Source organism: Gambusia affinis, linkage group LG04 (genome assembly GCF_019740435.1).
Source record: "Gambusia affinis linkage group LG04, SWU_Gaff_1.0, whole genome shotgun sequence".
NCBI lineage: Eukaryota > Metazoa > Chordata > Actinopteri > Cyprinodontiformes > Poeciliidae > Gambusia > Gambusia affinis.
Genome location: NC_057871.1, coordinates 12,049,517 through 12,070,064, shown reverse-complemented (window position 1 = coordinate 12,070,064; position 20,548 = coordinate 12,049,517). Strand labels below are relative to the sequence as shown.

Genomic DNA, 20,548 nt, shown 5'->3' with positions numbered 1-20,548 from the left:
GCCTGGATCAATATGGGGAAACATAGTTGACACTGTTGGTGTGATACCTCTATAAATAAACAGCCGGGGCTTCACAACAAGCCCACTCCTGCAACACATGGTGTTTACAGAACATTGCAGCTTCAGGTTTGACAGAAATGAACCTTGTCTGGCTTTGTCTGGACATTTGTTTTTCAATCCCTGCCCCCAGGCAGCAGTCTGGCTGGTGATGGAAACATCTGCTGCCTTGAATTTGACTTGCACCACTTGTGAAAACATGTTGCTGCTCAACCAGAGAGAGTTATTCATGTTTTTATTCAATCTTGTTTTGATTATTGTAATGGCCTTTATATAGGTTTGAATGCGAAGGATCTTATCCGGTCCCAGTCTGCACAGAATGCTGCTGCAAGGTCTCGATTGGCACATGAACACACTTACGAGTTTTTTGGCCCGTAAACGAAGTTCACTTGTGTACTGGACATCCAGTTACCTGAAGTTCAGGCTGAAGCAGCAATGTCACGGTTTAATCAGAATCAACTTTATTGGCCAATATTGTGTTCACAAACCAGGAATCTGATTTCAGTTTCAGGCATTCACAGGGGACATTAAGTTTAAATAGATCATCTTCAGGGGAAAGAAAATAAGGATTAAAAGAAGCAGTACCTACATGTATGTGTATGTGCAGCCATTTTATACAAAGAAAATAAAGAAGGAAGGCAGGTTGTGATAGTGAAAATATGCTTATTGTGTTTCAAAGTAGAGTAGCTGACAACTCAGGCTGTAAGGTTTCGTTATTTTCATCGGAGACACGTGGGGGAAGAATCTGTCCCTGTGGACGCTCGTTTTGCAAACAAAGCTCTTTGTGCGACCTGAAGATATGATAAGGAAAAACTACTGAAAGCTCAGAGAACGGGGGAACACCTCCTACATTTTGTTTGGTACTGTCATGATGTTGGCTCCATTACTGAACGTTTGTACAGACTTCAATGTTTTCAGTGTGAACAGGGTATCAACAAACCATTCAGTCAGGCTGAGGTGGCTTCTTAAAGGGCTTTTTCTATAGGTTTAAAAGTAAGTGTAGGTGCATTTTAAATGTATATGTATGTAATTCATTCTTCCATGAACTTTTTTGTATTTATATAATATTGTCTATATGTACGTCTCAACAAATTTGAGGATTATTAGTTTATTTTTCCACAGCTCATTTCACTAAGTGAAACACATTGTAGAATAATTGCTCATAGACTGATGTTTAAGCCTCAGTAGAAATAATGATGATTCTAACCCTACTTAAGATTAAAATATTACATTAAATTACAGCCAGGCTTAATAAAAAATATGCTTTTTGTAAAGATGCTTTTATTCTGTCAAACAAGCCTCAGTAGAAATAAAAGTTACAGAGATTTACTGGTGTTAATTTAAGTATTCATTTTTTAATGAATTGATGTTTTATTACAGTTACATAAAATTGCAAACTTTAACCTCCTTGAAGTTTGTTTCTGAAATTGGTTATGAATCTTTCTAAAGGCTACATGGAAGTTAAGGTGAAATTAAATTTTATGCTTTGATTTAGATTTTATAAAAGCAATAGCACAATGGCCAAACTTTAACCTCCTTGAAGTTTGTTTCTGAAATTGGTTATGAATCTTTCTAAAGGCTACATGGAAGTTAAGGTGAAATTAAATTTTATGCTTTGATTTAGATTTTATAAAAGCAATAGCACAATGGCCATTTTTATAAGAACTCTTAACAACTTTATGACACATTTTCTTGTCTTTCTCTGTATCTGTATTGTAAGTTTATTTTATTTTCAAAAGTTTCTGGGTGTAGTATAAGTACTAGCTCGTTAACTTATCTGTTTCCTAACTTGGTATCGGCAAGTACTTAAACTAAAGTACACATACTTGGTCTGGGGAAAAAAACTACTATCAGGACACCCCACGTTCTAAGAACTAAAGAGTATAAATAAAAAAATAGCTAAAAATCTAATACAAGATCAGAAATGAAAATTTAAGGATGTGCAAATGGAAAAGTGAAGCGAAATAGGTCACAATTTAGATGTAGAAGTCCTTCTCCCTTTTGTTTGGTCATTTCTGTGAAGCACTGGAATATATTTTAGGATATATGAAGAATTGCGATACACTAAAAGTTTTAAGGAGAGACAAAGTATAATTTTTATAGGTCTAAAAAGGATTTCTAAGGGAATTTCTTTTCATGGCCTCCTATTTTCCACTCTTAATGACTGCATGATTTGGTTAAGTGCTTTTGCTTTGAATATTTTTTTTTTATTCAGTTTCATGCATTTCTCGTTACTAAATCAAGCAATCTTGAACTTCCTGTTGCCATTTGATGAACTTTAAAATGATTGTTTTGTCTAACAATATTTCATAATGTCCATGAACTGTTCAAACAGGTTGGTGAACGGAGGAACAAGCTGTCTACCCTGGTTCGGTTCCCCCTGACTGCGCTGAACATGGCCCCTCATGTAACGAAGAGTAGTCAAAGTATGAAGAATCTACATTCGGGGTCTTCTTCCTCTTCCCGGAAACAGCCTTCAGGCCAAACTCATCATCCTGCTGACTCACTTCTCCCACAAGATTGCCTGTACGACCTCTATGCTGTGTGTAACCATCATGGAGGAATGCATGGAGGACACTATACAGGTATGGAGCTGATTATCATAATGTTTATATATCAGTCATGTGCAGTATTGGGCTGGTGTCAGATCAGCTTTCCAGATTAAGTAAAAATTACGGTTTCATTATATTTAAAATAAACGCAACAAAACTGTTTAACATGTTGCAATTGGTTATATTTAACAAGAGACAAGTTGTCTAAATATTGTTTTTTAAGTTAATTAATCTTGAATTGTGAGTTTTAACTTAATGCTGCAATTTAAACCAAATATTTGTTTCACAATATGCAAGAAGAAAAACTACCCTCACCTGGTTAAAGAGCCACATTTCTCTATTATTTTACTCACATTATCAAGTTAAAATAACAACTTATTTTACTTTAGAATAATTTTAATTTTTGTTTCAAATTGCATAAACAAATTTCTGATTTGATAATAAATTTTATTAAACATCACAATGAATTCTGCTCAGTATGAACAGAACATTATCCTCAAGCTTTAAAATAAACATTTGGTTAATAACATGAGTCAGATCAGTGTAACACACTTACATCTCAGGATACAAAAACATGTCCCTAAGCATTCTGGGAAATAGTTTCCACTCCTGCCTTTTTCTTTTTTCAGTTTTTAACCTAAAAACTCTAGTTTATTCAACTCTTGGAGGTGACCTTGAAGTGCTTGGCAATAATTTCTCTGATTTTAAGACATTCACTCTAAATGTCATTTATGAGAAATTAGTCAGATGTTATTAGTAGCTGCTCCGGATCTTTTCCTGGAAAATGTAAGGTTGCGTTTTGCTGCCAAGATGAACGTTGCTTTACACAAACAATGTGCTCAGTATGTACATGCAGTTTATTATTAAAGAGACCGTGGTTGCAACTCCACTCAGTGCAAGAGCTAGAGATGTGAAAAGTTGCCCTTAAATAACAGATATATTTTATATATGAGCACAGAGGCCAAATAAGTGGGAAGCAAAATAGGCCGGACCTGAACAGGTGGGTAGGTGAACAATATACCAACATATTTTTTGGTTTAATTGGTACAAGATAACACAGTGGAAGTTACATTTTAATTAACTTCAACTTGCTTTTTTAATCAAATTTCAAGTTGCATTTTTTTATTGAATATACATTTCGTGAAAGGTCTGTGCAAAAACGAACATCCAAAAATTACGTGACCAACATTTCAACTTCGCTTTGAACATGCTGGGTCCTTAAGTGCAAAGAGTCTAGAGCAAGGGTGTCAAACTCCAGTCCTCAAGGGCCACTGTCCTGCAACTTTTAGATGTCCCTCTGCTGCACCACACCTGAATAGAATAATTAGGTCATTAGCAAGGCTCTGGAGAACTGATCTACACAAGGAGGAGATAATTAAGCCATTTCAACCCAGTGTTTTATATCTGTGGCACATCTAAAAACTGTAGAACAGCGAACCTCGAGGACTGGAGTTTGAGACCCCTGGTCTAGAGGTTTCTCAAGAAAAGGAAGTTTCTAACCCACTAGGTGTTTCTGGAGTTGGAGAATTATGTTAAAAAGTTCCCCAGTGCTCCACAGAGCTCCCTGGAACATCATTTTAAGATGTGAGTAACAAACGCCAACTTGCCTGGCAGCTTGTTCTGATTTGTCCTCATTTTTCCTGGCTTGTTACTGAATCCATTTATAGGGAAGATGATGGAGTCGAGATTGCAGAGTAAGTCAGTAGGACCAAAGGTAGTTAGAAGTATCTCATTAAGTTGCTGAGTGGAGAGCAATGCATGGGGGGGGGGAATAGAAGTAAACACTAAGGTTATAGGTTAAATGATGGTAAAATAAGGCAGCAGCGAAGAATAGTGAAGCTAAAATTATAGAACATTTGCTACCTTTCTGCTGGTTTTGCTTTTGGATGCAGTTATCTCTCTCACTCCAGTTGAAGCTCCACTAATTTTATTTCTCTGCAGCTTCTCCTCCAACTTTTCCTAAATGTGTCCTTAGTCAACTTTGTTTTTTCCTTAAGGATCTTCCCCTGGATTTATACAAGAATGTACAAGAACAATAAAACATCTGAATATACATTAAAAACAATGTTTTGAATTAAATTTTGAGTCAGATGGTAAAAATGGTGTGGGAGGATAAAACCTGTGTTCCTAGAGAAGTCTGATGGAATTGGATTTCTTTCACAACTATCTGTTAAAAACAAACTTTTTTGAAGGTTGTTTATGGTTGAGATATGCTGAAATGTTTCACTGCCGAGTTTAATTAAAATTTGTGTCCTTATGGAGGAACCAATCAGTATCTGTCTCATCTTCTCATGCTAACGCAGCACCCCTCCACTGATGCACCACATGCTGTGAACATGCAGTCAGTATAATGTGTTGTGTTTTTCTTGATACAAACGATAAGCAGAAGCGGCACTGGTAAGAAAAAGCGTTGCCGTTCTTCTAATGCCTTGTATAACGACCTTGTTATCCAGCAAATTTGTTTACATGTACTTCATTCACTCCAGTTTTAAGAAACAACAGAGGGTCATTATCGTCCTCAGACGTTTTCTGTTCATTTTCACTCTCACAGCAGAGAGTGAGCAGGCTGCAAATACCACCACTGCTCAGGGTGACTCAGTGGTCTTGTTTGCTTACATTAAGCATGTTTTGATCAAATTTGATGATTGCAAAGTTTCCAAATGTAAAGATACCACATAATGTATCTGCTAAACACCTGCAAAACCCTATTTTAAGTTAAGATCATAACAAAAACATTACAACAACAAAACAATTCAAGTCAAATCAGCTTAAACAAGCTGCTAACAAAAGTGTCACTCCTGGTCTGTCTAAAAAATAAAAACCTCAGTGGTATCTGGCTTCTGCTTCTACCCATTTATTACTTTTTAGCAGAAATCCATTTTGCTGCTGTAGGTACAGCAGAGCTCTTGTTTTTCACCTACACCAGCCCTTTGGCTGCAACCTTTGGGGGAGTTTGTTTACTTCTGTTTTGGTTTTATTAAAACATATTCATCATGATGAAACCAAGGCGTTAAGTCCTTCTGCACTTACTTTAGCTCAGCCCTGAAGGTTTACTGTTACGCATTTTCAGGACCTTCAACTCTGCTAAAGCAATTCAAAGTGTCTCTGTGACCTCATGAGACTATTTCCTCATGGTTTTTACTTCTATAAGTTGTTGCTCAAGAGCTGGCTGGTAAAATGTTGTTTTGACTAGTTTATTGTTAAACAAGAGCAGTGAATCTTGAACACCCTGTTTTCCCTAGCTACACGTTAAGGGTAAGGCCTCCAGTAATTGTGAGGTGTTGTATGTGTCTCAGTGAAAGAGACGAATACAGTCCTTTCTGTTTCTAAAGCTTGGGTTGCCTCATCAGGAGAATAACAGCAGATTCTTCCTGCTAATGCAGAGCAGGTAAAAAGATTGAAACAGAAGAAGGATTTAATACAGCGATTAACTTGCCACTCCAGTTTTTATGCTGCTAGTTTCAAATTGCTTGTTGACATGCACAACGGCAGAGCAAAGACTGTGAAAATCATTTTCTTTCTCCATGCATCTGGAGGCTACAGAGAATTAAAAGAGCATCCATTTAGGATTTAAAGTTTCCACTTAATGAGGCCTTTATAAATGCATGTTATGTTCTGATCCAGCTTACTGTAGGAACTCTGTGGATGGCCAGTGGTACAGCTACGATGACAGCAGCGTGGATTTGGTGCCAGAGGACGAAGTGTGTACCAAGGGAGCTTACATCCTTTTCTACCAGAGACGCAACGTTATTCCTCTGTGGTCGGCCAGTAGCTCTGTTCGAGGTATGTTTTCCGACAATGTTAATATGCTCTGAGGATGACAAACTCAGAAATTTTCTCAGCTGTTCTAGAAGTGCTGTACATATCAAAACTAACAGAAAAGAAATTTGACGCTTTGACATTGGGCCTCTGTCTCTTTAAGAAGTTCTTACTCATCACAACAACGCTCTGACATTATGCTGTTTACAACTGTTCATAGGAGCGAGGACAAAAAGAAACGCTTTTAAGATTTTCATCAACAAGAGCAAGAAAATATTTACTAAAAGTTGTAACATTAAACATGAGTGAACATTTGTTGTTTTGCCAACCAGAACTTCGTAAGTCCTTAAGCACGAAACTTTCCAAGTTCAAGTGAGCAGGTAATTTGTTCCAAAGCATGTCTCCTCTAAAAGAGAAATCTGTCTGAGCAGAAGATGCTTCACAGAACTGAGTTTGACCACGGCCACTTGAAGCAGCTCTGCTGATTCTGATATGTAACCACAAACAGGCGGTTGCACAAATCACTGAAATGCTGACTTCAGATCATAAAAATTAACAAATATTGCTAAACTAAAGCATATGTTTTTGCAGAATCTAGCTGTGATGATATTGTACCTGTCAAAGCTTTTAAAGTTCACTTATAGACATTCTATACAGATTTGGTTGTCGACTGATTTTAATCTTATCAAATGTTACCCAAATATAATTTTTTCTTTCTAAAATGACACGATGTTAAACAAAACGAAAAGAGAAGGTGATGCAGATGATGCCGCTGCCTGGTCAAAATATGGCAAGAGACCAACTGGCCATTTTCAATCTCTCGGTGATAAAATTGCACATCCATTTGTAAAAGCAATGCTTAGAATCAATCTTCATTGATTCACAATGTGTTTAAAAAGACACAATCATGGGTCAACTCCAAAAAGAGCTCAGTATGCTTGTCACAACCGTCACAGATGATCATATGTTTCCCTTCAGTAGATGAATCTGTACTGTGAATCCTGAATCTGACAAAAAGCTCTCAACAGTTCTGTCTTGACAAATATAGTAATAAACATTTCACTGCCACAGAAAAATGAATCTAACTCCTATAATTGGGATTGCTGTTTGCTACGATAGTACAACCTTCTTCTTTTTTATGCTTATGGTTGACAACAATATTTTTTACACCCTTTGAAGGTTTTCATATTTAGTCACAATGACATTACAAACCTTAATGTAATTTATTAAAACCTTTTCAAATAGGCCAGTGAAAAATATTTCATAGCTCCAAAGCCCAAGGAAATGATTAACGTTTTTCTAATTATTTGTAGATAACTTACTTTTATTTTAATGAAAACTTGAATGGTTGGAGTTGCTATGTATCCAGCTGTCCCCATTTGTAGATCCACCTTTTGTTAACAAGTCAAAGAGCTTGTGGTGTTTGTCCACCAGCTCCTGAGATGGAGTATTTTTACCCTTTTTTTGTTGTTTTTGCAAGATACTTTGAGCTTAAACAGCCTAGATGCTGCGGACCTGAAAGAGCTCAGTTGAAACTGCGTCTGGGTTTTAACTGAGTCACTAACAATAATTATGCTTCAGTTTACGCCAGTCAGTTGTCGTTCTGACTTACGATGTTGTCTTGCTATAAGCTGAACCTCCACTCCACTCTTGAGTCATTTGCAGCCTCTGTCATGTTTGTCTTCCAGGATTGCTTCGTGTTTAGTTTCATACATCAGTCAATTTTCTCTGTGCCTCCTGTGATGTTGTCTTCAGGGTTCAGTATTTTCTTACCACAGAAAAAACTGTCACCAAGTTTTGTGTGTTTTTCTTAATGTCGAGGCAAACTGAAAACATTACTTTGGCTTCTTTCCGCATTTATTTATTTATTTTTTGAGAAGCCACTTTGCTGATTTTTTTCTTTTTCTGTTTTTCTCCCGTCTCAGCCTGTATTAATCATCGCATATTATTACATCTTCTTCATTTCTTTTTTTGAATAATTGTTCAGACAGATCTCTCTTGTTTCAGACCATGGCTCTATTGTTTTACAACTGTGATCTGTCTGCTCCGTTCCTTGCTCTTTGTGATGCTGTTTGTGTACTAACAAGGTCTGTTTGACCTTGTTAGGCTGGACTCTGGCTGACCGCTCTCTGAGGTCTTCACAGAACAGCTGGATATAAACCGAGAAAATAAATTAAACACAGATGGAATCTCTGCAGTAGTTAGAAAAGGAAGCAGAGAAATTGCTGCATGTAAACGCTCCCCTTGGAGTCAAAATAAAACATTCTCTGACTGTTCGTAGTTGGGAGACTACTGTCTTACACCTGCAGCAATTACACAGCTGCAGGTGTAATTGCAGCAGGTGCAATTACACCTGCAGCTGTAATTGCACAGAAAACGATTTTACAAAATATTGATTCATGTAGGTTGAAAAGAAATGGACGGTATGTTTCAAATTTGATTTATTTTAGGATTTTTTGGTGAGGACAGGGGGTTGTGAATATATGTAAAGCTTGTCAATATTATTGCAACACTGTAAAATCAAACTAAATTCAAAGAAAGGCTCCAGTATAACACGACCAGCAACACAAATGATGGTGGAGTAGATTTTTTACTCTGTTTGTACGACATCAGCAGAATTGAAAAAACAGCAAAATCCCTCTGTTTTCATAAAATAGGGGGATATTATGATTTTGTTCTTAGCCATGGCCATTTTTTTAAGAAGGTGACAATATGTAACTTCCATGATTTAATGCAATGTTGAACAGATCTCTCTAGGTTCTCTGGCAAGTCTTCAAATTTTCCTCCTTGCACACATTCAATAAAACTTGTGCAGCCTCTTCCTGATCGTAGAACTATGCACTTTAATATTAATTTGCCTGTGATGACATTTTAGGGGTTTTAGAAGTTTCTTTCAGCTCCTTGCGTTCTGATTTGAAGATGAGTTTGCTGCAATGGGAATATCTGGACACGTTTTCTGATTATACAATCTTAATCTACAGCTACAGAAAAAACTAAGAGTCCACTGCACTGAACCCCATTGAAAACCTCCTGGTTATTCCACCAAACATTGATTTCTGAACTCTTCTTGAGTTAAAACATTAGTACTGTTGTTTCTAAATAAATTGTTTGTTTCTTGTTTTTTTGTATTATTTGAGGTCTGAAAGCACTGCACCTTTTTTGTTATTTTAACCATTTCTCATTTTCTGCAAATAAATACAAAATTTTTGCTTAGAATTTCTGAGACATGTTGTCAGAAGTTCATAGAATAAAAGAACAATGTTAATTTCACTCAAACATATACATATAAAAAGTAAAATCAAAGAAACTGATCATTTTAAGTGGTCTCTTTATTTATCCCAGAGCTTTAATAATCATATAATGGCAATCAGACAAACGAAAACCCAGGTGAGGATAGCCTTTAATTAATGACTTTGCAGCAGTCCTTTATCAGCAGCAAATATATTGACCTGCTTCTAGCTGTAGATAATTGTGATTTCAGGTTATCAACACACTCAGAAATGAGAACATTTTTATTCTTGTTCAAAAAGTACTTTGCTTCCAAAGGTTTTCCACCAAGAAGAGATCAGATGCTGTGTTTTCATCTCTGTCTGTATTGATTAATTTCAGTATAATTGTCACTGTGCAAACAGGTCTTTACTAATTTAAAAGACACTGTAATTTCTTTTCTTTCTTTTTTTTTGTACTTAATGTGATTTTGTTAAGTGAGTTTTGAGTCTGAATTTAAGCAGAGGGAGATAATACGAATCAGAGTGGCTGAATGCTCGACTCCCCATGGTACTGAGACAGCTGGGAGGCTCTGAGGCGAATGGGAGAGGACGGACTGAAGGAACGAGAGATGAGGTAGTGAGGAAGGGCCAGGTTGTGAATAGGTTTTGAAAACTTTGTTGAATCACATTCTGACCAGAAGCGAATGCAGCTGCTGTGGTGGAAAGACGGGGTTGTGATTATAATGTGAGCTGCTGAATTTTGAACCATCAAAGGCAAAAAGGAGAGAGTTATGATTATCACTGACAGACAAAGTGAGATGGGTTAGGAAAAAGGTGGTTTATGTTGTGGACTGAGCTATTGAGGATGACACCTAAACTCTTAACAGGAAGAGAGGTGGAAACAGAAAAGCTGTTTGGATAATACTGACTACAGTGCATTCAAAATTGCCACAATATACAAATAGACCCGTCAGACTGCCTTTCAATAAGCTACAGAAGGAGAATGTCTGAATGAGATCAGTTTTTCAAAGAGAAGATTTAACAGATGCTTACAAGTTCGCCAAGACCAGCATGTAAATGCAACATGACAACACAATTATTGGCTACATTTATACCGGTAAGTTTAATCATAAAATGTGAATTTAGCTCAGAATGCCCGGCTGTTTCACAGTGAACGTGAATAAATCTTCCATTTTAGTTGAATTGAACATCACTGTCTGTCTGAACTTTAAAATCAATGTCCTTATTGTTTTACTTTTTGAACATGTCAGTGGAGATGACAGAAACCAGATTTCCATGTTGGTGCTGAAATAAATTAATAGGAAACTAAAATGTCTTCATTAAAACGCTTTTTTAGGGGATCATGTCTCACATAATTTGTATTTTGTATTTTCTTGTTTTCCCGCTGGTGCTTCAAGTTTGATTGTTCAATTTAATTAGATTTTTCTTCATAACCTCAAAGGCATTTGTCCTTTTACTTAACATATTTTAATTAAAATTTTCACTCCATCATTTCACCTTCATGCAAGATAATGAGAAATCCAAAATTCATCACTGTTAACATAAATTAACATAACATAGATCTCTGTCATATACTGAATCCTGACTTCATTTGAACTCTGTTTCATTCGTATTTATTCATCCACATCTTTGTGTATTTAAAATGAATTGGTAAATAATTATTCCATGTGACATTTAATTTCTTAAACCATAGTGACCTGAATCATTCAGCTTCAGCAAAGAAAAACTTGTTAAAACTGGAAAGGTTTACAGACAGTTGTGCAACAGACTGATGTATGTAAGCTTGGTTCATGACTGTTGGAGGAAAACTAGAATAGAAATAATCAAAATGCAACAGCAGCAAAGTGACAGGCGATCAAGGCATGCAGATACACACAAAAGTAAAAATAACAGAACAAAAAAAAAACTGAATTAATAACAATATACTGTACAGTGAAGACAAAATTACAACATGACATACTGTGTAGTTACAAACACTCTATGCTGGCGGTTGCTGTAAGGGAGCACTTACTTTTTCAAATAGTGTTTTTATCATTTTACCTTTAATGATGAAATCATAATTTGAAAACGGTTCTTGTATTTCTTGAGGTTATATTAGTTTTTGATGATCTGAAACGTTTAAGTGGAACAAAAAGGAAAACCAGAAGCTGCTTTATTATGCTAAAGTCAATTAAGTCAAACTGCACTGATGTGAGTGCTGCCACCAAAGCATAAAGTCTTTTATAATCCGTGTCACTTTTTTTGTCTAAAGCTACTTTAAGATATTTTTATTTAAACAGTTGGTGCCGATTAATATAATTATTGCTTCCATCCATAGAAAGTGGTTTGGTACCCAGGAATTTCTGTTCGGTTTGCAGCAAGTGCTTTCAAGTCGAAATGACAGAGGAAATAAAATGATGCATTTTGGGCTCTTCATAGAGGAACTTAACATTTAGTTGACGTAACTCTGCAGGCGGGTAGATCGGGTTCACAGAGCTGGTCACCATCTCTGTGAGAGGAGGCTTCCATTTCAGGAAAATGGAAGCCTCCTCTCAGTTTCCTCCCCCGAGTTAAAAACTCCAGCTGTTATAAAAGACTCTGAGATGTCTGCTGACTCTTGTGTCCTCCTTGTAAATGACCAAATTTAACCTGTTTGCTACTTTGACTGTAAAAATGGAAATATTTTTCCTCGCAGGGATGGAAAAAGTTTTAGACCTAACAAGAATAAAATATCATTTACAAACAATCTAAAAAAAAATCCAAGTCAGCCGCTGAAGAGATTGAGGAATGGATATTAAATCACTGATTAACAAATTTGAACAGTGAAAAGCATTTTATGATTTAGTCTGAATGGTATTTAATTTGTTGCCAACAACTTCTCAACATTTTCCTGCAGCCTTTTCTCTAAGAATGTTCTTTGTTGAAGGTTGCAAGTCAGCAGGAGGTATTTCTGGCAGTGCTATGTTTTTGTTTGAACAATGAGTTTTCAAGCAAGTGCACAGCTTCATAATGGCATGTTTGTCTGGCGTGCAGCTTTGGCATGCAGCTTTAGAAAGCACAAATGATTCTGAAAGGTATTTTGTAAAATGACTAATAGAGGAATATAGTGATCCCGCAATAACAACCAAGGACTAAATTAAGTAGGAGTGTGTTAGCTTATGAGCACACACTCATAAGCTAACACACCATCGGAAATGGCAGATTACACAGGTTCATAAAGCATTTGTATGTTATGCATGTAAAACCATTAAAGTCAGGTTGTCTTGTTTGTCAAACATTATGCCTTACTAACAAGAACAGCTTAATTTTACTGATAAATTACATGTCGTCTTTTTACTGTAATAATATTGAACTCAGAAGAGGGGTTTACATGTGTTGCCTTAAAATGACAATTTTATTTGACACCACTCCTTTAATGTCAATAGGATTAAGTTTTTCTGAAGAGTAAAAACACAGTAGCATATTATAACAGTGGGATTAAGATTGGGTCATTCAGTAATCTCCACCCGTGTGAAAGCCTGTCAAACTCATTTTCATTTTGGGCCACATGAAAGTGGTGACAGCATTACCCATTAACAAACCTTTAAAGTATTAATAAATAGCTATCTCTGCATTCGATGAGTACTTCTTTTCGGATGGTGTAATTTGATACTATTCAGATAAAAATGGTTTACATTTGATTAATAACACTATTTAACCCTTCTGTTATGGAAGTATTTTTTTGCATGAAACTTTTTCTATTTGTCTTATTAGGTGCACTCTACAAATAAATTGAAAATTTATTCATTTTACACATTTGTAACCCTCCCTGCGTCTATTTTTTACATAGATACTGTTCAGGTCAATTTGACCCGGCAGTCAAGTTGAAGGTTATAAAAGTTTAAAAAAAATGTCCAGTTCTATACGTTTCCTTGCAGCTATCAACCATATTTCACCACAAACACACACATGTTTGCGCAGCTATCTTTGTGGGGACTTTCCATTGACTTCCATTCATTTCTACAGCCTAAACCTTACCTTTACCCTAACTCTATCCATTACATACCTAACCCTAACCGAAACTCAAATCACACCTTACTCCCAAATCTGACCCCTGACCCAAAAACAGCGTTTCCCCTTGTGGGGACCAGGCTTCAGTCCCTACAAAGAGCAGTTGGTCCCCACAACGTAGTATGTGTCAGGAAAATGGTCCCCACAGGGTATTAGAAACAAACGCACGGCACCACATATATACATGCGCATGTGGACGCCCACAAACCCACTTTCTCACTATTCTCTTTACTTCACTAGGAAACTGCGAGAAAGCAGGATTTCATACAACTTTTGATGGGAATCTTTTCTGTTCCCGTGGATAAACTCCACCCACACTGAGTGACACTCAGCAGAAGTGGAGGAAAACATAAATACTCTCTGCATGACTCATTTGTCTTGAATTTAATCAGCGGGTCAATTTGACCCTGAACAGTATGTGTCCATGGAACTTCCCCGATTAAAACTGCTGTGTGTGAGCTGCTGCAGCTTGTTGGCATCTGAACTATGGAGGTGTAGTTGATGCAAATATACCTTGTAACTGTGACATTGAAGTCAGAGAGTAAAATATTGCAGGAGTTCTGTTATTGTAAATTTTATTTTTCACAAATGCAAAACAATAGTTACGACATCTGAAATTAAAATGTACTAAGTCCAGTATACTTGGAGTAAAACTAATTCACACAATAATTAACACCTTCACAACAGACACATGTATTACAAATCTGTTCATTAACACAGACACAGGTTAGTGAATGCAACTGCACGAAATCATTCATATGAGTCACAAATGGACTCAGTATTAACAACCCAAAATACCGACTTTATGGCCCAGAAGTTATATTCAGATACTGGTTTCTTAAACTCCAATAGAGATTGATTTTAGCACTTTTTGGCATTTTTTTCTTTTTTTGGTTCATCTTATAAATTCTAACCAAATGCTTTGAGATTTGTGACTGTAATGTGAAAACATTCAAGAACCTTGAAAATCTTTTGCAAATTGTTACAAAATGCACTTAAAATGAACAAAAGTTTTCTATGATAAACTGCACTAATTAAACAGGCGAATGCATTAGGGGGAAAGTTTGTGACAGAAAGCCTTGAGAATAATCTAGTAATAAAAGAGGAAATTAACTGGTCCAGTATGGCAACTGCTGAATAAAGGGTTGGTGAAACATTTATTCAAATACGCCGGGTAAGCAGGCAGAGAAAATGTCTTCAGACCACAAGCTAAAGCCAAATAGCCGCTGTCCAGAACCACAGTTTACTTAGAGCTTTAGGTCACTGCAGATCATCATCGAACAAGGAAACAAGGATCAGCAGCTGTTGTCAAACAGCAGAAAAAATGAAGCTAAACTACAACCAATCACATACCTGCACTGTCATGGAATGCTTTAAATGCAGAAAGATAGCTTTAATTCAGCAAAGGGATCTTGCATCAACCTTTTTCATTTTTCCCTGTTGCTTTGAGCAGTGCAACATCTGACCCCTGAGTGAATCTGGTAAAGTATGTTTTTATCAAGATATTCAAACTTGTCAAACACAAGTCAGTAAAGAGTATTTTCTTGCCAGCCTCTAGCTGCTACGTTCCCTCTTTGATCTCTATGGAAGCAGTGATGTCTTTCAAAATGCTTTTGACTTTAATTTCAAGGCAAAAAATTATTCTATATCCATTTTCTGAATACTCTTGCCCCTAGTGGGGTCAGGAGGGGTTCTGGTGCCTATCTCCAGCTAACATTCCAGGCGAGAGGCGGGGTTCACCCTGGGCAGGTCGGCAGTCTGTCGCAGGGCAACAGAAACAGACAGGACACACAACCATTCACACACACACTCACATCTAGGGAGAAATTAGAGAGACCAATTAAAATTGTAGGATGGGACATAATGACTTGGATATGCATTGATGTAATAACGTTTTCCCTTCATCAAAAGCATCTTTAAATGTTGAAATGAGTATTGTACATATTCAAAATGCTGCTGCCAAAGGCCTGACCAACACAGAGAAAACTGGTCATAATTAAGTTGTCCTCTAACTGGTCTTGGGCTTTTTCAGAGTTTCTGTTTGGGTGTAATGTTTTTTTTTCTTTACAGATTTTTCTTTATTTTTGCTGTACATTATCATTGTAATAATCATTTTGGTTGTTATTTCTTTGATCTTAGGATCCATAAGTTCATCAGTGTCGGACCACTGGCTAATCAGACTAACAGGGGAGAGCAAGAGAGGCAATTTGGTGTCTCCTTCCTCCAACATCATCTCTTCTTTATCAGACTCTGCAGAGCCTCCCCTGTTCCACAACAAAGATTTTGAAGAAGAAAGGGGTAAGTGACACTCTCCTAGTAATTGCTTTTTTTTTTTTTTCAAGGTCTTGCTTTTGATTATTAACTCTGCACCACATTCCTGTTTTCATCATCATCAGGTGGTTTTGAAAGCCGCCCGTTTGTGCGAGGGCTTCAGGGACGCAGCGTAAGTATGAGAGTTCCCTCCAAGCCAAAAGAGAGCCTGAGCAAAAAGCTTCCTTTGCGCTGGTCCCTTGGTTCAAAAGAGAGACGAAAACCTGAGCAAGTGTCTCCTCCAACGCAAGACCCCGACCCTGCAGAACTAGTGGAGTACTTAGAGTCTGGTCGACGACCCCGCTGCACGAAGGATTCAATAGTAACCCTGATGAATGAGTCACGTAGCAGCAAAAAACCCTCTGTAGGCCGGGCAGCCAGTGTTCGATCTGCAACAGTTGGTAGTATGAGTTGTGTTGGTAAGATGGAAGAAGAGCCACATTATTCCCAGGTTCCAGAGGGTCAGAGAAAACCGTCAGAACGAACGTCAGAAAAGACATCTGGGAAGACGGCCAGTCTGAGACGGAAAAAGGAAAACGTGGCAAAAGAAGAGAGCTCAGGGAATATGAGCGCTAGCTCTGGTAGCAACACCCTTTCCAGGAGGAAGGAGGGCAAGAGGGAGAGCTCTGCTAAATCTTCACAAGATTCAGAGAGAAAACTGAGTTCCAGCGCCGGAGTCCGTCATAGTTACAGCACATCGAGCCTTCAGGATGGAACTCTAAGAAGACAAAAGGGAGACAAAGCGAATAAGGATCACCACAGCTCTGAAGCAGACAAGTCAAAGACAATAAAAGATGAAGTGCCCAAGAGTCAAGACAGTCTCTTCTCGTTTCTAAAAGGCAACTTCTTAAAGAAGGATAAGAACTCTAAAAAGTCCAAGGATGGCGAGTCAGAAAAAAAAGGTGGTGAGGAGAAAGGCAGGAGGACTTCGTCCAGGACGTCAATACCTAATGGAGCAGCTGGAGGAAGAACTGGAGTGGAAGGAAGCAAATCAAATAGTTCAGGCCGTCGGATTGATGAACTGGCAAACGGAAAGTTAGGACGCCCCACAGCTGACATTAGACGCTCGCAGAGCTCCTCGAACATCCCCACCAAAGCAGAGCAAAGCATACGCAGGACAGCGTCCTTACATCGTAATGGGATGCCCACAACGCCAGCACAACGTCTGACCACAGACAAACAGTCTTACAGCACTCTGCAGAGGAATCGCTACAGCACAAACTCACTGGGCCGCAAGAAGACTGTCCCCGAGTCCAGCTTCTGACCCAGAGACACGGAGTCTTCTGCCGACGGAGAGCAAACGACTCACCATCTTTTTGATCAAAGCAATAGAGCTTTACTTACAATGAAGTGATTTAGTGTTCCCGGAAAATAAACAACTCAAGTAGTTTGCACAATAAAGCTGGGAAACATGAACTTGAGCTGGAAAACCTGTGGCCTCCCCATTAAGACATATCAGTGGGAACTCATTTTATCAGTAATATATATACATTATGTTTTTATGATTTAAAAGAAGTGCCTAAGCAACACAAATGCAGATATAATGATTTATTTTCGTCTATCATCCTGGAGTCGCAGGTACAGGATTTATTTCCTACTAATGCAGTATGAATGTTGAAAGACATCACTCCATTTTTAACTCGAATGGTTTTGTCATCAGGGCACAATGACGATTCATTTATAAGAATGTATTTTCTCTACTTGATTAACAGCAGTGCTTTGAGGTTGTGATTATTGTTAAATATTGTTTGATGAAACCTTTATGCATCGAATCATCTCCATATGGTTAACAATGCGGGTGTGATTATTCAGTGCTTTAACCTTCAGCAATTGCCTACTGTGAAGAAAGATATTAATATATGATGTAACTAAGAATGTTTTTTTTATAAAACAAAACACTATATTTTTTTCAGGACTTAAGCTGCTGCTTTTTTTCTGTTTCCCCTTCATGATGTTTTTTTTGTTCATAATTCAGTGTTTTGCTTGAACTCTAAAATCTTTTGATGCATACATTTATCTGTGGGAGTACGGTGGTGAAGCACCTGGACGAGACGGGAGTTTTTTTTTCCCGTCTTTGCTCAAAATGCAGAAATGTAGCTATACTGGTTCTTTGTTTGCTGCTGATCTTATTTATGGTGGTAGAAAATGTGCCTCTTCGAACCTTATTCCACTAAATATTCCAGTGAATATTCCTCTGAAATAGCTTAAATAATTTTGTTTTATTGCATTCTGCAAAAGAAAACTGTCAGCATCTCAACTGAGAGAAACGGAGACGAGATTTGACACCAAAACCTAAGACGTTAAAGTTTATTTAATGTTTCTGTATAAATCATTCCATTCACTATTTTCACATGATTTTGCATTTAGTTTTGCTGCATACAAACTAAGTAAATGGCTGGAAATATTGCAACAGTTTAAAAAAAAAAAAAACAATATCAAACCTGTTTTAGCCCAAGCCAAATCCTAAAAGAAGAAATTCGCATTGGTACACATAATTTTACAAAACTGCTTCCATCGGTTTGTGCAGCTTCCTCCTGTACTTCATCAAAGTAGCAAAAACCCTGGTAGATTTGCACTGCAGCCCTCGGGCAACTGGTTCAGTCATCAGCAGTAATCACCTCTATGGTTTTACATTTAAAGGAAGAAGAAATATGTTTAAATCTCTGTTTTGAATACTAATAACAGTGTTTTGCATTCAGTGTAAGCGCAACGGTGCTGCTGCCAACTCGGACAACTTTGATGTTTGATGCCGGACAACTTTTTCCTGCATTTACCTGGGAAATTTTCTGGCATATTTTAATTAGCTGAAAATATGTCATCAGTAGTGTTGCCCAAATGTTTCTATTTAGACACTGGTTACCCTACTCAAGAAATTAATTTTACATTTATTTTAATACATTAAAACTCCAAAGAGGAGCCAAAACATAACCAAGGGTGTAGCTGATTTTTTTTATTATTATTTTGGAAAGCTTAACGTTTTATCTCAGTCTAATATTCTTTAGGCTTAGACAGAGCAGAAATGGGACAAAGCTATGCATAAAAATCACTTTGCACTCCAAAGTGGGCAGCTGTCAAGTAGCGATATTGTCGCATCAAAAAGGATTTTCAAAAAATGTTGTTTTTTTTAGTTTTGGGGGGGTTTTTTTAATAAAAAAGTCTTTATGTTTTAGGATAAGAGGAACAAACACAGGAAAAAAGCTCAAGGTTTTTGTTGACATTATTGTTAATATTATCAAACTGAAGGTCCGCCGCAGATTTTTATTTGGCCCTCTGAACACAAAAGACCACATAGATAGTTTTTAAGATGTAGCTTTGTGCTTAAATATTTTATTAATCAAATAAAATGAAATAATTTTTTATCTGTCTACTCAAACATACAGATTTTTATTCATATTTTAACAGTTGGTTAGCGGATGGTTTGTCGATGTATTCTGCTGTAACCAGCCCCTGAAGGACATTCATGTTCTTGATATGACCCAAAATAAAAATCTGTTTTTCTGCCCTGCTCTACATATTCACTTCACATGTGCACACCACAAGTGTTATTTAAAAATACTTTGTAAAATGGCAAATTTCTGTTTGGAAAGAAAACTCTTACCATTTTCCAGTTTGATTTATTTCAACCATGCAATAAAAGAAGAAAACAGAACAAAACTGATCAATACTGAACAAAACTTTTTCCTCAACCTAATTACTTCCATCCTTGTCTATTAGATTGCCACCAGAAATCCTGTAATACTTGCGATCAGCCAACAGAATCAGGATTTTAAAGAATATCTGGAGCATTGCCAAACAGTGTTGGGCTAAATTTTCACTCAAGACATTTAGCGTTCATGTTTTTATGTGTTTTTTTTTTTTTTTTTACTGTTTACCCTTGCCTCTCAGTTTAGAACATTTATAACGTACATTTGAAGTTTAATCGAAATAGAAACAGTAAAAACACACAACATAAAAAAGGCACTAATTTTATTTCTAGCACAAAAAGCCAAAAAGTGCATTTGCAAAGTGGAACTTAATGTCTTTGTTTTTTTGGGTTTTTTTAAAAAAAGAGAATATAAGCAGTAGGCACTTTTTCAAATGTTCCACTCTGAAAAGTATTTTTGAAAAATCTTGTGAGGAAGTGTTTTGTGAATCCTGCATAATGAAGGATTAGTTTCTCACTCTGACTGGAATTTATCTCAAGAAAAAGACGAGTTTTTCTTTCTTTCTTTCTTTTTTGTGTCGTCTAATTTCTCCTTTCCTGATATCAACCTGCTTGGTTGGAAAGTAGGACATGAAGATTGTGTTTATGAGGAGAAGAGAATATTTAAAGTCAGCTAACACAACAAAAGGAAAACAAAGAACTAAGTGAATGTTATAGTGATTTGTAGCTGCACGGCATCAGTGTCAAACGCTGCTGTAGACGTGTCTGCAATTCTAACATTTTCTACCTGGAAGCTCCTCACCTGACAACTTAATGCCAGATAGCAGTTTTTATTTCAAACAGAAAATATGTTAACCATCTTTTTTTTTCTCCAAAAACCAATTATAGTTTTATTTAATAAGTAAAGTTATCCAAACCAACTTGGCTCTATGTAAAAAAGAGATTGTTCCCTTTGTTATAACTTGAAT

The 20,548-nt window shown here is 36.9% G+C and overlaps 1 protein-coding gene across 1 annotated transcript in view; it reads left to right on the top strand.

The window, feature by feature from the left end:
- usp43a (ubiquitin specific peptidase 43a) overlaps positions 1–19,977 on the top strand; it is a 110,337-nt gene extending 90,360 nt beyond the window's left edge. The window contains exons 14-17 of the mRNA XM_044113802.1: positions 2,393–2,642; positions 6,234–6,392; positions 15,767–15,925; positions 16,024–19,977. Coding sequence (XP_043969737.1) covers positions 2,393–2,642; positions 6,234–6,392; positions 15,767–15,925; positions 16,024–17,201 — 1,746 coding nt within the window. The 3' untranslated portion in view covers positions 17,202–19,977. The remainder of the gene's footprint in view (positions 1–2,392; positions 2,643–6,233; positions 6,393–15,766; positions 15,926–16,023) is intronic.
- The last annotated feature ends 571 nt before the right edge of the window (positions 19,978–20,548 follow it).